Source organism: Staurois parvus, unplaced genomic scaffold, assembly GCF_062004578.1.
Source record: "Staurois parvus isolate SC_StPar_1 unplaced genomic scaffold, SC_StPar_1.0 ptg000303l, whole genome shotgun sequence".
Lineage (NCBI taxonomy): Eukaryota > Metazoa > Chordata > Amphibia > Anura > Ranidae > Staurois > Staurois parvus.
Window position 1 is genome coordinate 3,273,614 of NW_028318099.1, and position 21,905 is coordinate 3,295,518.

Consider the following 21,905-nt stretch of genomic DNA (forward strand, 5'->3'; position numbering starts at 1 on the left):
ACCAAGTATTAAAAAGTGAAAGTTTGATTTATGATTATTATTCTGTCCCATTACTTTTGGTCCCTTAACAAGTGGGAGGCACATATGCAAACTGTTGTAATTCCTACACCGTTCACCTGATTTTGATGTAAAACCCCTCAAATTAAAGCTGACAGTCTGCAGTTAAAACACATCTTGTTCGTTTCATTTCAAATCCATTGCGGTGGTGTATAGAGCCAAAAATGTTAGAATTGTGTCAATGTCCCAATATTTATGGACCTGACTGTATGTGTTTTTGGTTTGTGGTGCTCAGATACAGTCTAGTTCCGCTTTAAAGATATTTCACCACTCCTCTAATTGGTTTCCTCGCTTCCTCATTTTTGAACTGAAGAAGCCACTTGGATGAGTGCTGAAATGTCTTCAACGTTACAGAACAAGTTCATCGAATTGTGATAAAAGCACATTTCTTTCCTTTAGGAACACTCCAAGTTTATTGTTATAAGAAAACCTATTTTCTTGATGTAGATGAGTATTGTTTCCAGAAATCAGTAAATGTATGCTTTAACTGTGTCAAAGTTCATGCATGAAGTTATCCCAGATGATTCAGCTTTAGTTTAGGAATTGTGTTAATGAGGTCTGCTTTGTAATCGTCTCAATGCAGCTTGCACTTGTAGCAAAGTTTGCTGGGGGACTATGAAAATAAAAACCTGTAATTGTGCACATTTTTTTTTTTTTTTTTTTTTTATTGGAGGCTACAGTTCTTCTTTAACAACTTCCTGCACACAGTACATTTTCTGCGGGTGGGCAGCACAAACAAGCTGAATCATGTACATGTATGTCATCCAGCCTGTCTGGGTTAAGGCCGCACCCCCTGGTGATCAATGCTGTCACTGGCTACAGCGAGATTTTTTTCAGATCACAAGCCAATGATTTATGGCTGAGACCTGCTGATCGGCTGTAGCCAATCAGAGCACATAGTCCTGTGTTAAAAACATAGCCAGATCTCGGATCTGTGTATAGATCCCTGTTTCTTCTCCCTGTAAAGTGGAGAAAAACAGCCATATCTGTTCGTAAAAGCAGCACATATTACACACATTCCACTTGTTAGGCACAAAGTTAACACCTCGATTGCCTCTTGATGTTAACTTCTTCCCAGCCAGTGTCATTAGTACAGTAACCGTGTACAGTATACTATCTGATCACTGGATTATTGTCGCTAATGGTGTCAGTGTACCTCCAAGCAATGGTCTGTTAACGCCAGATTGCCCTCCACACTATCACAGTCAAACTATAAGTCACTGATCACCGCCATTACCAGTATAGCTTCATAGCTGCATAAATTCCAGTATATATACCATAGTTTGTAGACACTATAACTTCACACAAACAATATACACTTATTGAGATTTTTTTTTTACCAAAGACATGTAGAAGAATACATTTTGGCCTAAATTTATCAAGAAATTGTATTTTTTACTTTTTTTTTATTGGATATGTTTTATATCAGAAAGTTGAAAATTTCAGGGGGTGTGGGGAGGGGGGTCAGGGTTCAAACTTTTAGGCCTGCTTTTTGTTTATATAACAAAAAACAGTGGTGATGAAATATAAACAAAAGAGAGGCCTGTTTGTTTTTTATGGAAATTTAATTTAGCCACAGTGTTGCATGACCGAGCAAGTGCCAGTTAAAGTAGCACAGTGCTGAATAGCAATAAATGCTGCTGGTCATGAAGGAGGTAAAATCGTCCGAAGGTCAAGTTAAAGGTAAGCGGTTTTGCTGACCAGCATTTGACGCGCATTCTAAGCACGTCTCTGAATACAAGTCATTCTGTGAATGGCAGAGGTGCTGAGTAAGTGACCCTCTGTGCAGAGAGGAAGCTACTCACACAGAACCCAATAATCTTGGCTCTTACTGTTTGTAGTGTGAACTGCTGCAGTGCTATACAGCATCCCCAGCAGCCCTCTAGATATCAAATATGCATACTTGAATCTAGCCAAGCTGGCCCATTGTAAGCATCTAAAAAATATAATTACTGAAGTTTGGCTTTAGTTCTGTGAGGCAGAGGAATAAGCTGTAATACGATATCCCAGCAGGCTTCCAATGTTCTTCTCTTCTTTAAAACATTCTGGGTTATGGGCAGGACCTTGCCATCCTCATGTTCAATGTTGGGCATCTGTTCCTTCATTGTATGTGATGACTCCATAGTGTGGCCATCAGCTGGAGACTCCATAGTGTGGCCATCAGCTGGAGACTCCATAGTGTGGCCATCAGCTGGAGACTCCATAGTGTGGCCATCAGCTGGAGACTCCATAGTGTGGCCATCAGCTGGAGACTCCATAGTGTGGCCATCAGCTGGAGACTCCATAGTGTGGCCATCAGCTGGAGACTCCATAGTGTGGCCATCAGCTGGAGACTCCATAGTGTGGCCATCAGCTGGAGACTCCATAGTGTGGCCATCAGCTGGAGACTCCATAGTGTGGCCATCAGCTGGAGACTCCATAGTGTGGCCATCGACTGGAGACTCCATAGTGTGGCCATCGACTGGAGACTCCATAATGTGGCCATCGACTGGAGACTCCATAGTGTGGCCATCGACTGGAGCACCAAAGGGAAGAGGATTTGCGGGACTGGTTGCCCAAGGTGATGGAAGCCTGACAGATCAAGGAACAATGTAGGTATTCAAGCATATTCCTCCATCCCCAACACTGAATGAGCTCTTAACCCTGGCAGTGCGCGGTGGCCCCACCTGGAGCCTGGGGCTTTCAAGTGAACCTGTATTAAACCCACATAAAACAAAGTATTGCTAGTACCGTAAATACATAATGTTTTCTTATCAATTATAGACAGTAACTAATATTATTATTATACAGAATTAATATAGCGCCGACCGTTTGCTCATCGCTTTACATTATGGAGGGAGACAGTACAGTATGTTAGTATTATGTAGTCTGTGGGTGAGAAATCAGCCACACAAAGGGACAAGAATCATCCTTGGGCAATGGAGGACTTTGCTATACCCTTCTTTTTAGCTATATGATGCAGATCCATATGTTAGACCCCTAATCTCAGTGTGCCAGGAACAAATCTGAGCTCCTGTATAGCCTAATAATGCAAATCCATATGTTGGCCTCTCACCTCACACCGCTAGCACAAATCTTTTTTTCTTTTATAATGAGTAAAAATCAGTTTAAATATTAAATACTTTATTTTTATCACCCAGAAGTACAAGTGTTCCTTTCTTCCAAAGCTCTTTTGTTAACATAACCTCTGTCATAATTACCCAGTGTTCTGTCACATAAAGAAAAAAAAAAAGATGATTTTTTTATAGACTCAGTTTATAGGATTTCTTTGTCATCTTAATGTAGGATTCTAGTGACCCGGTTGCAACATGCTGAAGGAAGATGACTTGTTTTTACTTCCTGCTCACTAAAGTTCAGTGAACTCTAGGTCAGCATCTTATTGCTGTTCACAGGTGACTTGTCCTTCATCATTGGCTGAGCCAAGACGAAGATTAACGTCAATGGGATGTTTATGAACTTGCGTTCAACGGCAGGAGATTTCTTTCTTGAAACTGAGGGCAATCTACAGTAATAAGATTGAGGGATATGCATAATGTGACCACAGGTCAGAGTAGTGAAGAGAAGATCTGCAGGGTCCGGTCACAAAGTTTTAGAATAGAGTGTATTACAGATTATTCCCCTACCTCTAGACTTAAAGTGATACTAAAGGTTCATTTTTTCTTTTGTAAAATAACATGTTTATACTTACCTGCTCTGTGTAGTGGTTTTGCACAGAGCAGCCTGGATCCTCTTCTTCTCAGGTCCCCCGCAGGCTCTCCTAGTTCCTCCTTTCTGTCGGGTGCCCCCACAGCAAGCAGCTTGCTGTGGGGGCACCTGCTGCTCTGTGTACCCATTCACACACAGAGCCCACTTGGACTGCACAGGTTCCTGCCTAACAAGTAAAAAAAAACATAAAAACCTGTGGTATTCTGGTGGTCCCACTATAGAACTTACTTAGATGGTTACCCCTTTTTGGGTTCCCCGTCTAGCTCCTGCCTAAAGATGTATCTCCTAAAGCCTGATCAGATCTGGCCACCTCTCCTTGAGGCCAGGGTAGACGCTCTCCTAGTCTTTCGTACACATGTTGCTCCTGCAGCAGCTTGTCTCCAGGGGAAAGTAGCCCTGACTAGCAGCCATCTCCTTATATAAAAGGCTGTGCACACCTGCATAATCTGCATGCCCATCTCCTGTAAACTGTGGACACAGGGATAAGCGGCCAATAGATGGATTGAAACTCATTAAATTTCGATCTATGTATGGGCACTGTGGTTGTACAGATGTCGATCTACTGATCAACCGGCCTGCTGGAAAATTTCTGCTCAATCAGCGCTGCAGACTATAGACTGTAGAACTGATCTGTATATACAATAACACAGCAGGAGGATTCCCCCATTCACCTTGGATGTGTGGATAGAGGAATCGGGTCAGTTTTTTTGTTCATCTTGCTGGTTGATCAAAAAAACGGACCAATTAATGACCAACTTTTGAGGCTTCGTCCCTCAGACTCTTTGAAGCCTCTGGACTCCAGAACCTAATCTGGGAGTTATCAATCTTGGAAAGACCAGCAAAATATTTTTTTTTCTATTCAGAATAGACATTCTGGAGCCCCTTGATCTGCATCAGTAAGAACTCTGACACAGTGGAAAAAGTAGTATACATCACACAAAGTGTAGCACAGTCATAATATATATATACTTTACAGATTTACAGAACTGACCTCTCCCAGAATGTTAATCTATTATTGACAGAATGTTCTGCCCACTGGCAGTCACAAAGGCGCAAATGGTGGTGCATTGTCAGTAACAATACAAATTTGAGGTTGGGGGCAATTTACTTGGTTTTTAAATATGTGCACTGTGTATATTAGTGATCTGAGCATCCGCAAACCTATTTTTCTTTTTTCTTGGTGTTTTTTTTAATGCTTTTTTAGACTTCCATTATGAAAAGGAGCAGTAAGCATGACCACTGTATCATGCTGTAAAGCCGGAAGAAGAGTCTTCCCAAGAACTGCGCAAATATTGCTTCCTCCATCTACCAAGTATTCTACGTAGATTTTGCATAGAAGCTGAATTTTTAAAATGTCTTTGCATATTGATAAGATCAGTGTCTGTTTTACATGTAGGTGTAAAAATTGGTTAGACTAAACATTCCTTTTACCTAAGACATACAGTGTATTGCAGTACAACCCTGGGAGCCCCTCCATCTGATATGGTGCCCAGTAGAACAGGGAAGTGTCCAATACAGAAAACAGCATTCCATACTCTATCTGTATCAGCATTCATCCTGGAAAGAGCTTTGAGCCAACTTTTAGTCCTGAACAGAAGGAACAAAACTATCTGATATGCAGACAGCCTAGGGTAGTTCACTAGTATATCCGTTCATTACATCACATACTTCATGCCATTACTATTTTATACTGATTATGTGCACAGATAAATGACACAGGTGTAATAGAAGGAACACAATATTACATCATCTGTATGGGAAGCAGTATGCCATGTAATTTATTTTTCATGAAATTGTTTGTTTCTTACTGTGTTTCTCTGCTTTTTTTGTAACATCTTCTGTGAGCTCCTGAAACTCTCCTTTTCCCTCTCACTCCTGTTTGTTTGGAATGCGTTTGTTGTAGTCATGTGCACCGCTCTCTGCACACTATGGGGTTGATTTAGTAAAGGTAAATAGGCTATGCACTGAAAGTGTAGTTGCTCTAGATCTGAGGGGAGCATGCAAGGAAAATAAAATAACAGCATTTTTGCTTGCATGAAAGAAATGAGCAGAGCTTCCCCTCGGATCTAAAGCAACTGCACTTGCAGTGCACAGCCTATTTACCTTTAGTAAATTAACCCCTATACATCCGAGTCCATAGTGCTTTGTGCATCTCAGAATGCAAGCTAGAGAGAGTGGCTACATTCCTACACACAGTGGGACCATGGAGAATATATGTAGCCACCCTCTAACAGGAAGTCAGATCACAGCAGCAAAAAAATAAATAAAAATTTAGAAGACGCCAAGAGAAACTGCAGGCACTTTCTAAGTTAAAATGATACTCATGGTATTTTTTTTTTTTAAATGGTAAACATGTCTATACTAACCTGCTCTGTGCAATGGTTTTGCACAGAGCAGCCTTGATCCTCCTCTTCTTGAGTCCGCCACTGGGGCTCCTCCCCTCTGCTGAGTGCCCCCATAGCAGGTCGCTTGCTATGGGGGCACGTGTGCATGTTCCCTTCTGAGCCGGCTCTATGTATTAGCCTTGCCCCCTCCACTGCCTCCTCACTGTCTGTGATTGTCTTTGAGGCAATGAGGAGGGAGAGTGCACATTGCTGGATCTGGCTCAGGTAAGTATTGGGTTTGGGGAAAAAAAAATCAGCTTTTAGAATCGCTTTAAAAATATATAGTTGAATAGATTTTTTTTTTTTCTTATGTAAGTGGTAGCCATTGTTCCTGAATTGATCTGAGGCCATCAGCTAAGCAGCATAGTCATTGCATTCATAGTATAGGGGCTCATTTACGCTTGCTTCAACTTTAACACACATTAACTACTTGCCGACCGCAGATAGCTGAATGACGGCTGCACTGCGGCCGGCCAGTTCTGTGTGGGTGTCATATGACGTCCTCCCAGAACGCGCTCTCCTGCGCACCCCTGGGGGCGCGCACCCGGCGATCTCCATGATAGCTGTGTCCTACGGAGCTGCTCACATGATGTGGTAAAAGGCCAATCACAGCAGCCTTTTACCACGTGATCAGCCGTGTCCAATGGCACGCTGATCACCGGGAAATGCAATTGCCGGTTCTCGGCTGCACTGCACTCACACTGTCAGATCGCAAGGAAAGTACTGGCAAAAACCAGCAGTTGTTAGAGCAGGGATCGGCACCGATCTTCAGGGCACTGATGATCAGTGCCCTGATGATCGGTGCCCAGCAGTGCCACCCACAAGTTTCGCCCAGCAATAAGCCCACTAGCTCCGCCCACCTGTGCCCAGCAGTGCACCCACCTGTGCCACCCAGCAGTGTCACACGTGTGCCCAGAAGTGCCACCTACCTGTGCCCGGCAGTGCCACCTACCTGTGCCCACCAGTGCCCATCAGTGCAGCCCAGCAGTGCTGTCAGTCAGTGGCACCAGTCAGTGCCCAGCGGTTGTGCCAGTCAGTGCCCAGCAGTGATGCCAGTCAGTGCCACCTATCAGTGCTGTCTATCAGTACCCATCATCCGTGTCGCCTATCCGTGCCACCTCATTAGTGCCGTCGATCAGTGCTGCCTCATCAACGCACATCGGTGAAGGAGAAAAATTTACCTGTTTGAAAAATTTTATAATAGAAACAAAGAAACTTTTTTTTTTCAAATTTTTTGCAATTTTTTTGTTTATAGCGAAAAAAGTAAAGCGCCCAGCAGCGATTAAATACCACCAAAAGAAAGCTCTATTTGTGAGAAAAAAATGATAAAAATTTCATATGGGTACAATCTTGCATGACCACGCAATTGTCAATCAAAGTGCGACAGCGCTGAAAGCTGAAGATTGGCCTGGTAAAGAAGGGGGTATAAGTGCCCCGGTAGGCAAGTGGTTAAAGCACCTACTGTTTCAACATGCTTTTTTCATGCTTTGGTGCTGCTTTTAATGAAGCTTGGCCAATGTCCTGTGTTTGTTGATTTTCAATTTTGTTTTAAAAGGACCCCAGCTCAGTAGTAGCCCCACTCAGCAGATCCCCAACTCATTGGTACCCTCCTTCAGCAGATCCCCTGCTCCAGTAGTACCCCCAGCTCTGCTGATGCTACAGTCAGTAGTACCCCCAGCTTTGCTGATCCTCTCTCTCCAGTCCGTGCTCACCTTCTGCTATACACGCCATGTATGCCTTCTAGTTGCCCTGCTTTGGTCTGGACCCTGCTCACCTTCCTGCTGCTCCAGGCTGCACACCAGATGTGGCGTCTGCACCAGACACTTCCACAATATATACACATAAACTGGAAGTGACTGCTGATGACCTCTTTCTGGTTTGCTTGTTGGTTTCCCAGTGCATCCTGGGATACCTCATACCTGCAATACCTCCAAAGCAAAGCTAAAGCTGAATAAAAACCTCTGAAAAGCTGCAGTTGCTGTAAGCGAACTTTGTCATTGACTTCTGTGGAGGCTTTGGAGATGCCTGGAAGCCCCAAGAAAGCAACACTGAGTACATTTTTTCCAGGAAGCAAAGCAAAAGCAACGTGTAAACAGGACTGTATGCTTACCATTGTATTTAGTGACTTTGGCATTCAGCGCTTTAAAAAAGCATTTCCAATGCCAAGTGTAAATGAGCCCTAAATCTGTGGACATGATCAGTTTATGTACTACATGTTTGAAGCCTTTGGATGACTTTCTACCTCCTTTCCTTGTATTTAGCTTTCATCATTCTGTCAGTTCGCTGAACTCTGACACAGCCCTAGAGAACTATGACCCTGTTATCTTTTATATATACTATGATCTTTCATGTGTTTTTTTTTTTTTTCCTTGACTGTTGGTGATCCTGCCTCCATTGTTTGTAGGTCACTGACCTTGGGTGATGACGTTAAATATAAAACATAGCAATGTGTCAATGAAACACGTGTCTCATGTGAAGGGTTATGCATTCGTTACATTAACAATTATGTTTCCAATACACAATATTGTTTTTGCTCAATAATATAGCTATCAGAAAAACCCAAAAATAGTTCAGTATACTTAAAGAAGATCCATATTTGCCATGCAAATTTCTGCAGAGGCTTAATATGATATAAATATGATGCCAAGATGAAAATTCTTTGCTATAAATATGAAAACAATCTGAAGAATGGTGAATACCGCATATATGTTTATCTCCATTCTACTTTTTCCAGGGTCATTTGCAGAAGGCCACCAATGTTGTATATCAATCTCACCATGTGAGTAGAAACAAGAGAGGCCAAGTTGTTGGCACCAGAGGGGGTTTTCGAGGCTGCACCGTTTGGTTGACAGGTAAGATGGTTTTTTGTGTTCTACCATTAAATGCTTAAGAAATTGTAAATGGTTTCATAATTGATATAATGAAACCAATATACATGCAGATTTTAAATTTATAACCTAGTATGTTATGGTGCCTTGTTGCCCAACTTTGGTTTGATTGGAAGATGACTGCTACAGCCTATTTGACATTATTATTAGTTTGTTACAGGTACTTGTATAACGCCATCAATTTACACAGCGCTTTACACATATATTGTACATTCATATCAGTCCCTGCCCTCAAGGAAGTTACAATCTAAGGTCCCTAACTCACGTTCGTACATACTATTGCCAGTTAACCTACCAGCATGTCTTTTGAGTGTGGGAGGAAACCCACACAGGCAGGGAGAACATGCAAACTCCAAGTAGGTAGTGCCGTGGTTGGGATTTGAACCGATGACCCTAGTGGTGCTAGGTGGAAGTGCTAACCATTTAGCCACTGTGCTGCCTGCAGTGGAGGGTTGAATGTGCCTGCACAAGTCTACCATTTCATGATGTCTGTGGGCACAGCTTCTGTATGTGAGTGGCAAAAACATTTCTGTTTGGGCACTGGAGTGGGGCAGGACAGACATTGGCTTCACAGAGAGTAGATCATACTGATTCTGTTCACTAGGGTAGGAAATGACAGTGGTCAAGCAAGGTCCTCCAACCTGTCTGAACACATCATCCTGTATGATGTATGATACAGTCATAACACCTTCAAAAATTTGAGATCAATTACCTTGTCAGGATGTTGACAGTTGGATATTTCTGAGCACCTCCATGATCCTGAGTCAATGAAAGTACTAAAGCCAGTGGGTCAGGATAACAGCCAGGTAACTAGCATTTTCAGAAGGTAAAGGATCAGAGTACCTGTATTTCTATAATGATAGATTATATGGGCACCATGAGATTTTTCATGTCATTCCTTATTGCTCACTGTAGACTAGGCTGGTACTGAAATTTGGTACTAAAATAAAAGAATGTTTTGCGTTCATACCTGTCTACCATCATATGTCTTTGGGCAGCTTTAGCTCTCTATTAGCCTTGATACCTTGTGTACCTGATTGATACATACTACAGTGAAGGAAATAAGTATTTGATTCCCTGCTGATTTTGAATGTTTGCCTAGCCAGTCTCCAGACCTTAATCCGATTGAAAATCTGTGGAGGGAGCTGAAAGTTCGAGTTGCCAAACGTCAGCCACCAAACCTTAATGACTTGGAGAGGATTTGCCAAGAGGAGTAGGCCAAAATCCCTCCCGAGATGTTTGCAAACCTGGTGACCAACTACAGGAAACGTCTGACCTCTGTGATTGCCAACAACGGATTTGCCACCACGTACTAAGTCATGTTTTGTGAAGGGGATCAAATACTTATTTCCCTCATGAACATGCAAATCAGTGCATAATTTGTTAGACATGCATTTCTTTTGAATTTTTTGTTGCTATTCCTTCTCTGTGTTACAATACACCTACCATTTGATTTTTAGACCGATCATTCAAAATCAGCAGGGCATCAAATACTTATTTCCTTCACTGTACATAAAGCTGAACAGTTCCTTGTCGGTAATGCTGAATTCCTGGCTAATGTTCATTGTTAGAATTTTTTCCCCCTCCTATATCAGCTATTTCAGCTATCTCTCCCTCTCTCTCCCTCTCCTCCGGCACTTTCCCTTCCCCTCTGAAACATGCACACATCACCCCCATACTTAAAAAGCCCTCCCTGGACCCCAATGACCCGAACAACCTCAGACCCATCTCCCTGCTCCCATTTATATCTAAACTCCTTGAGCGCCTAGTCTACGCCCGCCTATGCTCTCACCTCAACGACAACAACCTCCTCGATCCCCTACAGTCCAGCTTCCGTCCCCTACACTCCACCGAAACTGCCTTACTCAAACTCTCCAACGACCTGCTAACCGCCAAAGCTAATGGCCACTATTCAGTGCTCCTACTCCTTGACCTCTCTGCGGCCTTTGACACAGTCGACCACCCCCTCCTCCTCAAAAAACTACACTCCCTCGGCCTCAGAGATTCTGCTCTCTCCTGGCTCTCATCCTACCTGTCACAACGCTCTTTCAGCGTTACCTATAATGCCACCACCTCCCTCTCACTCCCCCTCTCTGTTGGGGTCCCTCAAGGCTCTGTCCTCGGGCCCCTTCTCTTCTCCATCTACACCTCCTCCCTTGGCCGACTCATACACTCTCACGGCTTCAACTACCACCTCTATGCCGACGACACACAAATCTATCTCTCAACCCCCCACCTCACCCCCTCGGTCTCCGCCCGAATCACACACCTGTTGAGCGACATATCAGACTGGATGTCGCTCCACTTCCTTAAACTGAACCTCTCCAAAACCGAGTTTCTTGTCTTCCCTCCAGCCCGGACACCACCCCCCATTGACTTCTCCATCATGTCCAACAACGCCACCATCAAACCCGCCCCGCAGGCCAGAGTACTTGGTGTTATTTTGGACTCCAACCTATCCTTCCAGCCCCAAGTCCACTCTTTAACAAACTCGTGCAGACTCCACCTCCGCAACATCGCCAAAATCCGCACGTTCCTAACTCCAGAAACCACTAAACAGCTCATCCACTCCCTCATCATATCGCGACTCGACTACTGCAACTCCCTCCTCACTGGCCTGCCTCGCCGCTGGCTATCCCCGCTTCAGTCCATCCTGAATACGGCTGCCAGACTCATTCACCTTTCCAACCGCTCCGTTTCCGCCACCCCCCTCTGCCAATCCCTCCACTGGCTTCCGATTGCGCAACGGATCAAATTCAAAATCCTAACGCTGACATACAAAGCTGTCCACCATACTGCCCCGAACTACATCACTGACCTAATATCCAAGTACCGCCCAGCACGCACACTCCGCTCCTCACAAGACCTCCTTCTCTCTAGTTCCCTGGTCTCCTCCTCCCATGCCCGCCTCCAGGACTTCTCCAGGGTGTCACCCATCCTCTGGAACTCCCTGCCCCAACCCATCAGATTATCACCTACTCTCCTCTCCTTTAGGCGCACCCTGAAAACCCATCTCTTCAGGGAAGCCTACCCCGCCCCCTGCTAACTTGCCGACCTCCTCCACTCTTCCTACCACTCCATCCCCCACAGCTATCTCCTCCTGTGCCACCATCCCCTCCCTCCTAGATTGTAAGCTTGAAAGAGCAGGGCCCTCGATCCCCTCATGTTTTGCATTGTATTGGTATTGTTCTGTCACATGTTCTGTCCCCTTTGTAATGTACAGCGCTGAGCGAACTATTGGCGCTTTATAAATACTGTATAATAATAATAATAATAATAATAATTTTGTTATATTGGGTCAACGGTGGCCTCTCTTGACTCACTTCTTAAAGTATCCCTTCATGTTTTTTTTTTTTTCTTTGTCTTCTACAGCAAATAATGACATTTGTGACAATCTGATATTGTATAGGTAATCACAAAAAGCAGCATTTTCTGCAGGTGAAAGACTGTAACACTGTGTTTAAAAACTTTGCGACATGCAGGGAAAATAAAGCCAGAAGCATATTTCTGCAAAGAAAGTGCTATTGCAGTTAGGGGATGCTAGTTGTTGATTCCCAGGATAATCTGTGGGCTTTAATCTTTAATTTTGGCCTCTGTGCCTGATGTTTTGTCCAGTGCTCTTGATATGCTTTGGCTTTTGCAGGTTTGTCAGGAGCTGGCAAAACAACTCTGGGCTTTGCCCTTGAAGAATACTTAGTGACCCATGCCATTCCCTGCTATTCTCTTGATGGTGACAACATTCGTCATGGACTAAACAAGAACCTGGGCTTCTCCTCTGAAGATCGAGAAGAGAACATCCGCCGTATTGCTGAGGTTGCAAAGCTCTTTGCCGATGCGGGTCTGGTGTGCATTACCAGCTTCATCTCTCCTTATGCTAAGGTATTATTTTACATGGGGTCTACTTCAGTGCAGAACTGCCTCAGCTAACATTTCCATGTGCTTTTCGCAAATGTCTGTTTGTTGCCCATTACATATGATCAGATTGTTAATTTGGTTCTATAACATGCCCAAAATGATATCAGACATCAATTCAGCTACTATGGGTGATGGCACAGTTCTGTATAAATATAATTCTATTTCAACCTGCACTTAATAAGAGAAAGTTTGTTTGAATCCTGATTGATGGTCAAAACGGCACTTTCTCTTTCATTTGCAATATTACTATCATTTTATAGGATTCACTGTATACAATTTCCTTAATGCCTGTACTGACCATTTATGAAGACCACATCTGGAAATTCAAGTTGCCATGTTCATCCAATGGCTTCAGTACTTTCTGTGACCTGAATTCACTCTGACTTTACTGATCTGCAAGCTTGTTTTAGGCCAGAATTTAAGCCTGAGACAGCCAAACAACCAGCATTTTAAGGAGTTAGGCAATGCTAGCCTCCAAATGTCTTGGTATAGGTTTCCTTTAAACTTTATAAAGTGCTTCTCCATAGTATTTTGATGTAAAATTAGAAAGATCAATAGCCTCCTGTGTGCACTGTTTTCTAGTCTTCCTTATCATTACAGATACACTAATTGAACCAAAGATCCCAGTGTTGCAGGTTCTAAACACTTAAAAGCCAATATTGAATTTTGTACCTTTCATGTCTTTAGTGTTCCTTTAAGAGAAAAACGGTTTATTTTTCTCAGCGTCCATTCTTAGAAGTCTAAGAGCTCAGTTCTTTTGGCCTCATAGGATCGGCTGGAGGCTCGCAAAGTACAGGAAACTGCTGGGTTGCCATTTTTCGAGGTCTTTGTGGATGCTCCTTTAGATATCTGTGAAAGCAGAGATGTGAAGGGTTTATACAAGAAGGCAAGAGCTGGAGAAATCAAAGGTGGGTTAGAAAAGAAATGTTTTATTGTGTATTTAAATTCTTATATTTGCTCCTTCCTTAAAGTGGAACTAAGCCCATTGATTTACTAGTTCCCCAAAACCGTTACAGTACATTCCAAGCATGCCCTGAATGATAACTGTCACATTTGTTTGTATTCTCAACCAAACTGTCAAGCCATCAAGTATCTGGTCAAATGTGCAGCACCATGACAACTGCAGATCACAGAGGCTAAGGCTTCTTTGATAAGGATCCTAGAAAAAACACAACAAAAACGCATATATGGCTTAACACGTTTTTGCTACTTTTTTTTACAGGAAACATGACTCAGAAACACTTTCCACTGTCCATGTTTTCCATTGATTTCAGTGGGGAGGTGTTGTGTTTTTTTTTTTTTTTTTTAACCAAATCTGTACCAAAAATGTGAGAAGCGGGATTTTAAAAAAAATGCACCTGACCCGCAACGGAGTTCCATGGGAATATATGGTCACACGTTTCTCTTCCGCTTTTCTTAAATGCAAATGTGGAAGGAAAACGGATCAGTGTGAAAGCAGCCTAAGATGATGGCAGCTTCCTAAGCTGTAAAGGATAACCAGATTTAATTTCTCTTTAATACGACTCCTCTTTTCCTGCTCATCTAAGGTTACCAATGGGTAGGCAGACCTATGTTTTCAAAGGGGAAATAAACCCACCAATCTAACTGTTTTCCAAAACAATTGCATTCAAGGCAAGCACAGCTACTGTTACAGTACTAACTGAGACCAAGATGGCAGCTTCCTGGCTGTAAAGCATTGGGGGGTTTAGTTCCACTTTAAGAGCACTTGCTGCCTGAGGTTCTCATAAATTCTACATTCATGTTAGAGATGCTAAGATAAGCCAGATGCATTACTTGCTGTTGTTAAGCTATTTATGGGCAGTCTTAAGCTGGGCGAAGATGAAGCGAATTTCTTTCCTGCAACCAGTCAGTGTTGATGGGGGGGGGAATTCCTCCCACGGAGCTATTGTGTTCTCCCAGCGCGGGGGTGGGGGGATCAGTCCCCCTTGGGAGAACACAGTGATTACTGCTAGCGGCTATAGTAGGCGCTGGCAATAATCCCATGTAAAATCTGACAGGCTTGTTTGTACCCAAGTTGATCGATCAATCAATCAACTTTGGTACATTCATCCTGCCCATACATAGTTAGAATCTCGGCTGGTCCCTGCCAAAATGGTCGATATTCGAACCGTCTATGGCCGGCCTTACCCCTTACCTAATGACAGTAATTAGTTTACTTGTTTGCTAATTTTAAAAAAGATCCAGCTCTGTTATCCACCTAGTGCTCTTTAATTTTTTTACACTCTTGTCACCACCTACAAAAACTTTACAATGTTTTACCATGTGTGATACTTCATTATTGAACAGGATTCACTACCTTCTAAAGCTGAACTCCGGGTTTTTTTTTACTTTAAATAGTATGCTTGAGCCAAGCTGCCTAAACAAAAAAGTTCCTTTATTAATGTGCCAGTTTGGTCCAAACAAACTATTCAAAGTAACAATAAGTTAGATTTTAAAGGATCTACCTGCCAAGTTTGAGTTGTCTTTTGTTATCTACAAAATGTTCTTTAACGGCTCTATATTTCTGTGGCTTTATTAGAGTTTTCTCAGGACTGTGTTACAGATGGTGAATGCTATGAAATACTATGGCCTGTATATTATTAATAAATAGATATTTATCATTTTTCTGTGGATGTCTATTGCTGTCTTTTGTACAGTGTCATCTTCTCAAAACCAACAACTAACCATTCTTTTTTTTAATGGTAGGTTTCACTGGAATTGACTCTGAATATGAGAAACCAGAAGCTCCAGAACTGGTGTTAAAGACCAACCTAAACACTGTAAATGAATGTATCCAGCAGATTGTGGAGCTTTTACAAGAGGGGGTAAGATAGAACTGAAAGGCAGCAGTGAAATATTGAACAGATAAACTGGCATTCTGTGCTCATCATCTTCATTGTCTGTGGGGGTCAGGGGCGGACTGACCATTTGGAAACTCGGGCACTGCCTGAGGGCCCGGGGTCAGTAGGGGGCCCCATGAGATGCCCCTGGTACCTTTTTTTCATAGGCTTTTTTGAGTTTGGGCAAGGACACAGGGGCCCCATGATCCCCTATTGCCCGGGGGCCCCATGAGTTGTCAGTCCGCCCCTGGTGGGTGTAGCTGCTTCCTGGACTCTCCATTACCTGCCTTGAAAGCTACTGCATTATCTTTATATGATTACTTATTAAGCACTGGACAAGTGCACAGTAATAATACACAATACTTCTGTTCTGTACAGGCTATTGTCCCATCATCGGCTACAAAGGACGTCCATGAATTATTTGTGCCTGAGAACAGACTGGATGAAGCCCGTGAAGAAGCTGGGAACTTGCCTTCAGTTCAGATCACTAAGGTAACAAACTTTCAGCAGCTCCCTGCAAGTCTTGGACTTTCAGTGTCTATACCGGAGTGATGCCTGACGTTTTTTAGAGCCAGCGGTCGGCTTGTAATAGGAATCAGAGCTGCTTTTCAGCCACTAGATTGCTATTACAAGCAGCAGGAGGGGATGTCCCCCCTCCTCCTGCCATCTTCCGCCACTCTCTCGGGCTCTCCCATCCCACCAGGAGACCCGTGACACCAGCAGGTGCAGGCGCTGGCTGGCTGAACAGCCGACCAAAGCCGGGATTGGCTTTAATCGGTTCTCCATTATAGTAAACTGGAAGCGATGACCTGACATCGCTTACATTTTACTTGGAAGTAAACCGCGCCATTTTTAAAAAATGATAGCATTCAGAAACGCTGATCTTGGTGTTTTTGAATGCTTTTAAGTGCAGAGGAGGGATTTGGGGTCTTATCTCTCTCTAAAGAGTACCTGGTTACGTGACTATTGCTGTCACCAGCATGTTTGCAATCCTGGTGACAGCAAAAACCGTGAACAAAAAACAGATTAATATAAAAAAGAAAATGAAAGCACCCCTGTCCTCCCGTGCTCGCCCGGATCGGATGGCAGTCAGGTGTAAATGGACAAGTGGTCCGTTTACAGGGAGCCCGAACATGGCGGCCGAAGAGAGCGTAAGGCACTAGCACTCTGCTAGGCTCCGCTTTCCATCCTTCCCAGGGACCCTCGGAAATAAAAAAAATGAAGGGGCAGACTCACCGGAGTTAGGTGGGCCGAGCAGGAGAGGCCGGAGAGCAGGGGAGCTGAGTGGCCCGTGAAGAGAGGCAGGAGCCGGGTCAGCCGGGAGACGAGGAGACGCGGCGGGATCATGTGACAAGCCGCAGAGGATCTCTGGGAGGAGGTGAGACCGGCCGGCATCCCGAGCAGAGAGGGAAGTGCCGGCTCACTCCTGGCCTCGTTCCCCGGCGTGCAGACTGGCCCTGGACCCTGGAAAACTGTGAGAAGCAGCCTGTAGCCTTGTGATGACCTCCAGGTGACCGAGAGACCAAAGGAGACCCGGAGGAATCCCCCTGGGACTGAGAAAGGCCCTCTACCCGACGACCAGAGCCTCTTACAAGTAAAGAGACGGGTGAGTGTGAGCGGCTGGGGCTTTTTACATACTGGAACATTGTGTGTGTACTATAATCTCCTGTGGCAGAGGGGAGAAAAAAAAAGGTGAAAGAGAGGAGGGGGGATTCCCAAGGGTCAAGAAGAGGTGGAGAAGAGAAGAGGAATAAGGAGACACAGAAAAGTAAAATAAAAGGAAAAATAGCAAGGCAAGGCTGGGTTAACAAGCCATAGACATTTGACTTACATTTGTATAAGGGGTCATAGAAGAAAACAAGACCCATAGAGGACATGAAGAATAAAGGAATTAAAGGAGCAGGACTCAAAGGGTCTCAAACGGGAACGATTAAGAAATATACTACTCAAGGAAATAGTACTCCAGAAAGGCCCCAAGATACTAGTGAAAAGGGTGAAATGGAAATCAGTCTGGGAAGTAACCCTAGATTATCACTGGACATGAATAGCAGCTGTAGTCAACAAACGGTGGAAAGGCTGGAGAAAAACGAACCTGAGGGTGAACTACATGTACCAAATAAAAAAGAGATGACCGAAATGTTTCAAAGTCTGGAGAAAATGATAAAGCAAGAAATGACATCTATTCGGAATGATTTGGGGCACCTGTTGCTGAGAGTGGAGGAAACAGAGGAGAAAGTTAAAAATCAGGCCCAAACCATTGTTAAACTAGAAAGGAAGATAATAAATATGGACTTTATTCAGAAAAAACTTCTTTATAGGATGGAGGTTCAAGAGAATAAAGAAAGAAGGAGTAATCTTAGGGTACGAGGAATCCCAGAATCTGTAAAAGGGGAATCACTGTATGAACTAGTTAGTAAAATTCTAAACTCCATAATGGATAGAGCGGAATCAGAAGTGATTAATCTGGATGGAGTGTTCAGAACAGGAAAGTTCAAACAGACCCTGGGGAAGGAGAGACCGAGGGATACAGTTGTTCAATTTCAAAAATCTGGGGACAAAGATAAGATTTGGAGGAAGAGTAAAGGAAGATCAATAATTAAATATAGAGATTTAGATATCCAAATCTATGCGGACTTAACATCAGAGACCCTATGGAGAAGAAGATCCTTGAGACCTTTATTGGAACAAATGAGAAAGCAGAAGGTGCAGTATAGATGGGGAACCCCAGAATGCCTAATTGGATGGAGAAAAGGAGTCACAGCCTATCTGAGATTTCCAGAGGAACTGAGAGTCTTTTGTGAGAGATTGGACTTGCAAAGAATGGAAATAGAAGGATGGGAAGAAGAAAAAGGAGAATTAGAAGATATAAGAAAAGAGGACTGGCTGCGGGTTAGGGGAAGAAGAGGGGGCGGTTTGGGGCGGGGGAGAGAGGGAGGGGAGAAATAGAGACTCGATTTTTTTTTTTTCTCTCTCCCTTCCGCGCTCCTCATTTCCCACCCACCCCCTTCTGAAAATAGGGTATTTCTTCTGGACTGATTTCATCTTTTTTTTTTTCTTTCTGAGTCAAATTTTTAGAGAGAGGTAAACTGGGGAGGATGGAGGAGAGGTGAGCCGCCCATGGGCGGAGGTCAACCCCAAAGTCTTAAATCAAGGGTGGGAATGATCCCACAAATGATTAGTAGGCACTTTACAAGCCTAAAAAGGGATGGGGGGAAGGGGGGGAGGGAGGGGACGAGAGTTGGGTGGGAGGGAGGGAGGGGAGGAGGTATTGGGTCAATACTCTGCATGACAGAAGGGATAAAGAGGAAGAGGCAATCTGGAAGAGAGATGGAGTTAATTGGGAATGATGGAAGAAATACAGTTTATAACCTATAATGTGAACGGGTTGAGTTGTCCAGGGAAGAGATTTAGGTTGTTTAATGAGTTACATCATAGGGCTACGTCAGTGGTATTTTTACAGGAGACGCATTTTGAGATAGAGGCAAACGTGAAATTGAAATCCAAACACTACCCAACATGGTACTATGCAGATTCTCCAATTAAAAGAGCAAAAGGGGTTGCAATAGGTTTTGCAAAGAATATGAGGTTTGAGCTGGAGGATAGAAGAACCGACCCAGAGGGGAGGTTTTTATTCTTAAAAGGTAGACTCCAGGGGATTGAGTGTACTTTAGCCAATATATACTGCCCTAATAAAAACCCGGAGATGTATATGAAGGGTCTGCTGAAAAAATTAATGGAATTTAAAAAAGGGCGCCTGATAGTAGCTGGAGACCTAAATTTCTGTATGGACCCACAAAAGGATAATACCTCTTCCGTGCAAAGAGAGGGGAGTAGGTCTCTGAGAGCTCTGAAAAAAGTGATGCATGGATATCAACTAGTGGACACTTGGAGAATAAAGCATATGAAAGACAGAGACTATACCTTCTTCTCTAATGCACATGAGATATACTCGAGATTAGATTACATCTTAATAGACCATCAACTTATAGATCATCTGGTTAAAATTGATATAGAGACAAGGACGTTCTCGGACCATGCTCCGGTTGTAATGAAAATGGGATGGGGAAGAAGGTGGACGGGAGGATTAGGGTGGAGGTTAAATGAGGGTCTTCTTCTGGATGAGGATGTAGTTCAGAAAATCGAGAAAGAGATTAAAGTATACTTTAAGGAGAATGAAACAGAGGACGTATCGATAGCTACAGTCTGGGAAAGTCATAAGGTATTCATAAGAGGAATCTTGATTGCGGCGGGAGCAAAGAAGAAAAAGGAAAGAAGAGAGGGTCAGTGGGCTCTTAAAAGAAATATTGGACTTGGAGCAGATCCATAAGAAGAAAATAACAAAAGATACGAGACAGAGGTTATCGGATAAAAAAGATGAGCTAGAGAGGTTGATGGATGAGGAGAAGAGAAGAGTATACAACAGGGTTTTGAACGAGAGATATAGATGGGGGGACAGACCAGGAAGATATCTAATGAGAGCTTTGAATAAAAAGAAAAATAGGAACTATATAGAAAAGATAAAAAGTTCAAAGGGGGAGTTGGTCCACTCAAATAAAGAGATTATTAAAGTGTTTACGGAGTATTACAAAAAGTTATATAATATTAGCCCCCAAGGCCCCCTAAAAGAAGCCCAAGAGGGAATTAATGAAAAAAAGATGACATACTTAAAAAATGCGGGATTACCAAAACTAAGTGAAGCACAGTTGAACTCCCTAGACGCAGAAATCTCCCAGGAAGAAATTAAAATAGCATTAAGAAGCACAGGGGGGGGGGGAAAGCCCAGGCCCGGATGGATATACAGTTAAGTACTATAAGAAATTTAGTGAAGTACTGCTACCCAAGTTGGAGAAATATATGAATGCTCTGGGAGGTGGGATGGAAGTGAGGAGAGAATCCCTACAGGCCCATGTAGTACTTATTCACAAGGAGGGAAAAGATCCATCTCAGTGCTCCAGCTATAGACCTATCTCATTATTGAACACAGACACTAAACTGTATGCAAAGGTGTTAGCAAACAGGTTGAGGGATCTGATGCCTGAATGGATTCATGGAGACCAGGTGGGCTTTATACCAGGGAGAGAAGGTAGAGATAACGGCTTGAGAACCCTGATGCTTATTCAGAAAAGTAGAAAGGGGAAAGCCCCGGTGGTGCTCTTGTCAATTGATGCAGAAAAGGCATTTGATAGAGTGGACTGGGGCTTTATGATGGACAACTTAAAAGTGCTGGGAATAGGTGAGAGAATGCGAGAGTGGATAAGTAAATTATATAGGGAGCCTACTGCAATCATCACGGTAAATGGGGAGAGATCAGAACTCATCGGAATGTCTAATGGTACAAGACAGGGCTGTCCACTGTCCCCTCTGCTATATGTATTGTCACTCGAACCTCTTTTGTCAATAATAAGAAATAGTGGATCGGTAAAGGGAATTCAGATAGAATCCATAGAACATAGAGTAGCGGCCTTTGCGGACGACTTATTGTTCTATGTGGGGAATCCCCGAATAACTCTCCCAAATATAATGAAGATTCTGAAGGAGTATGGTGAACTATCAAATTTAAAAATTAATCCAACGAAAACAGAGATCCTGAATATTAATATACCAAAGAATGAAAAAGAAAAACTACAAAAAGAATTCCCCTTTATATGGAGAGAAAAAGAGATAAAATACCTAGGAATAAAACTCACTGCCTCATCTAAGCATTTGTATAGATTAAATTATATCTCTTTAATAAATGAGATCAGGGAAGACTTAAAAAGACTAGAAGGAGGAAATCCATCCTGGATAGGACGTATAAACCTAGTCAAAATGGTAATTATGCCTAAAATACTGTATAGATTTCAAATGGTACCAATTAAAATTCCAGAAGCCTTCTTTAAGATAATGAAAAAAATGTTAACAAGATATATTTGGAAGAATAAAAAACCTAGAATAGCATATGAAACATTGGGTAGGACTAAAGAGAAAGGGGGATTGGGCCTACCAGATGTCAAGAGATACTATAAAGCAGTGGTTTTAGCAAGAATATATGACTGGACATTTAACCATAAGGGGAAAAGCTGGGTAACAATTGAAAATGATCTTAGTGGCAATAGATTGAGTCAGATAGTATGGGT

The 21,905-nt window shown here is 43.1% G+C and overlaps 1 protein-coding gene across 2 annotated transcripts in view; it reads left to right on the plus strand.

The window, feature by feature from the left end:
- PAPSS2 (3'-phosphoadenosine 5'-phosphosulfate synthase 2) overlaps positions 1–21,905 on the plus strand; it is a 99,549-nt gene that overhangs the window by 44,532 nt on the left and 33,112 nt on the right. For both annotated transcript variants that reach the window (XM_089683144.1, XM_089683145.1), the window contains exons 2-6: positions 8,881–8,998; positions 12,678–12,913; positions 13,719–13,857; positions 15,656–15,774; positions 16,168–16,281. In XM_089683144.1, the coding sequence (XP_089539270.1) occupies positions 8,881–8,998; positions 12,678–12,913; positions 13,719–13,857; positions 15,656–15,774; positions 16,168–16,281 (726 nt within the window). The remainder of the gene's footprint in view (positions 1–8,880; positions 8,999–12,677; positions 12,914–13,718; positions 13,858–15,655; positions 15,775–16,167; positions 16,282–21,905) is intronic.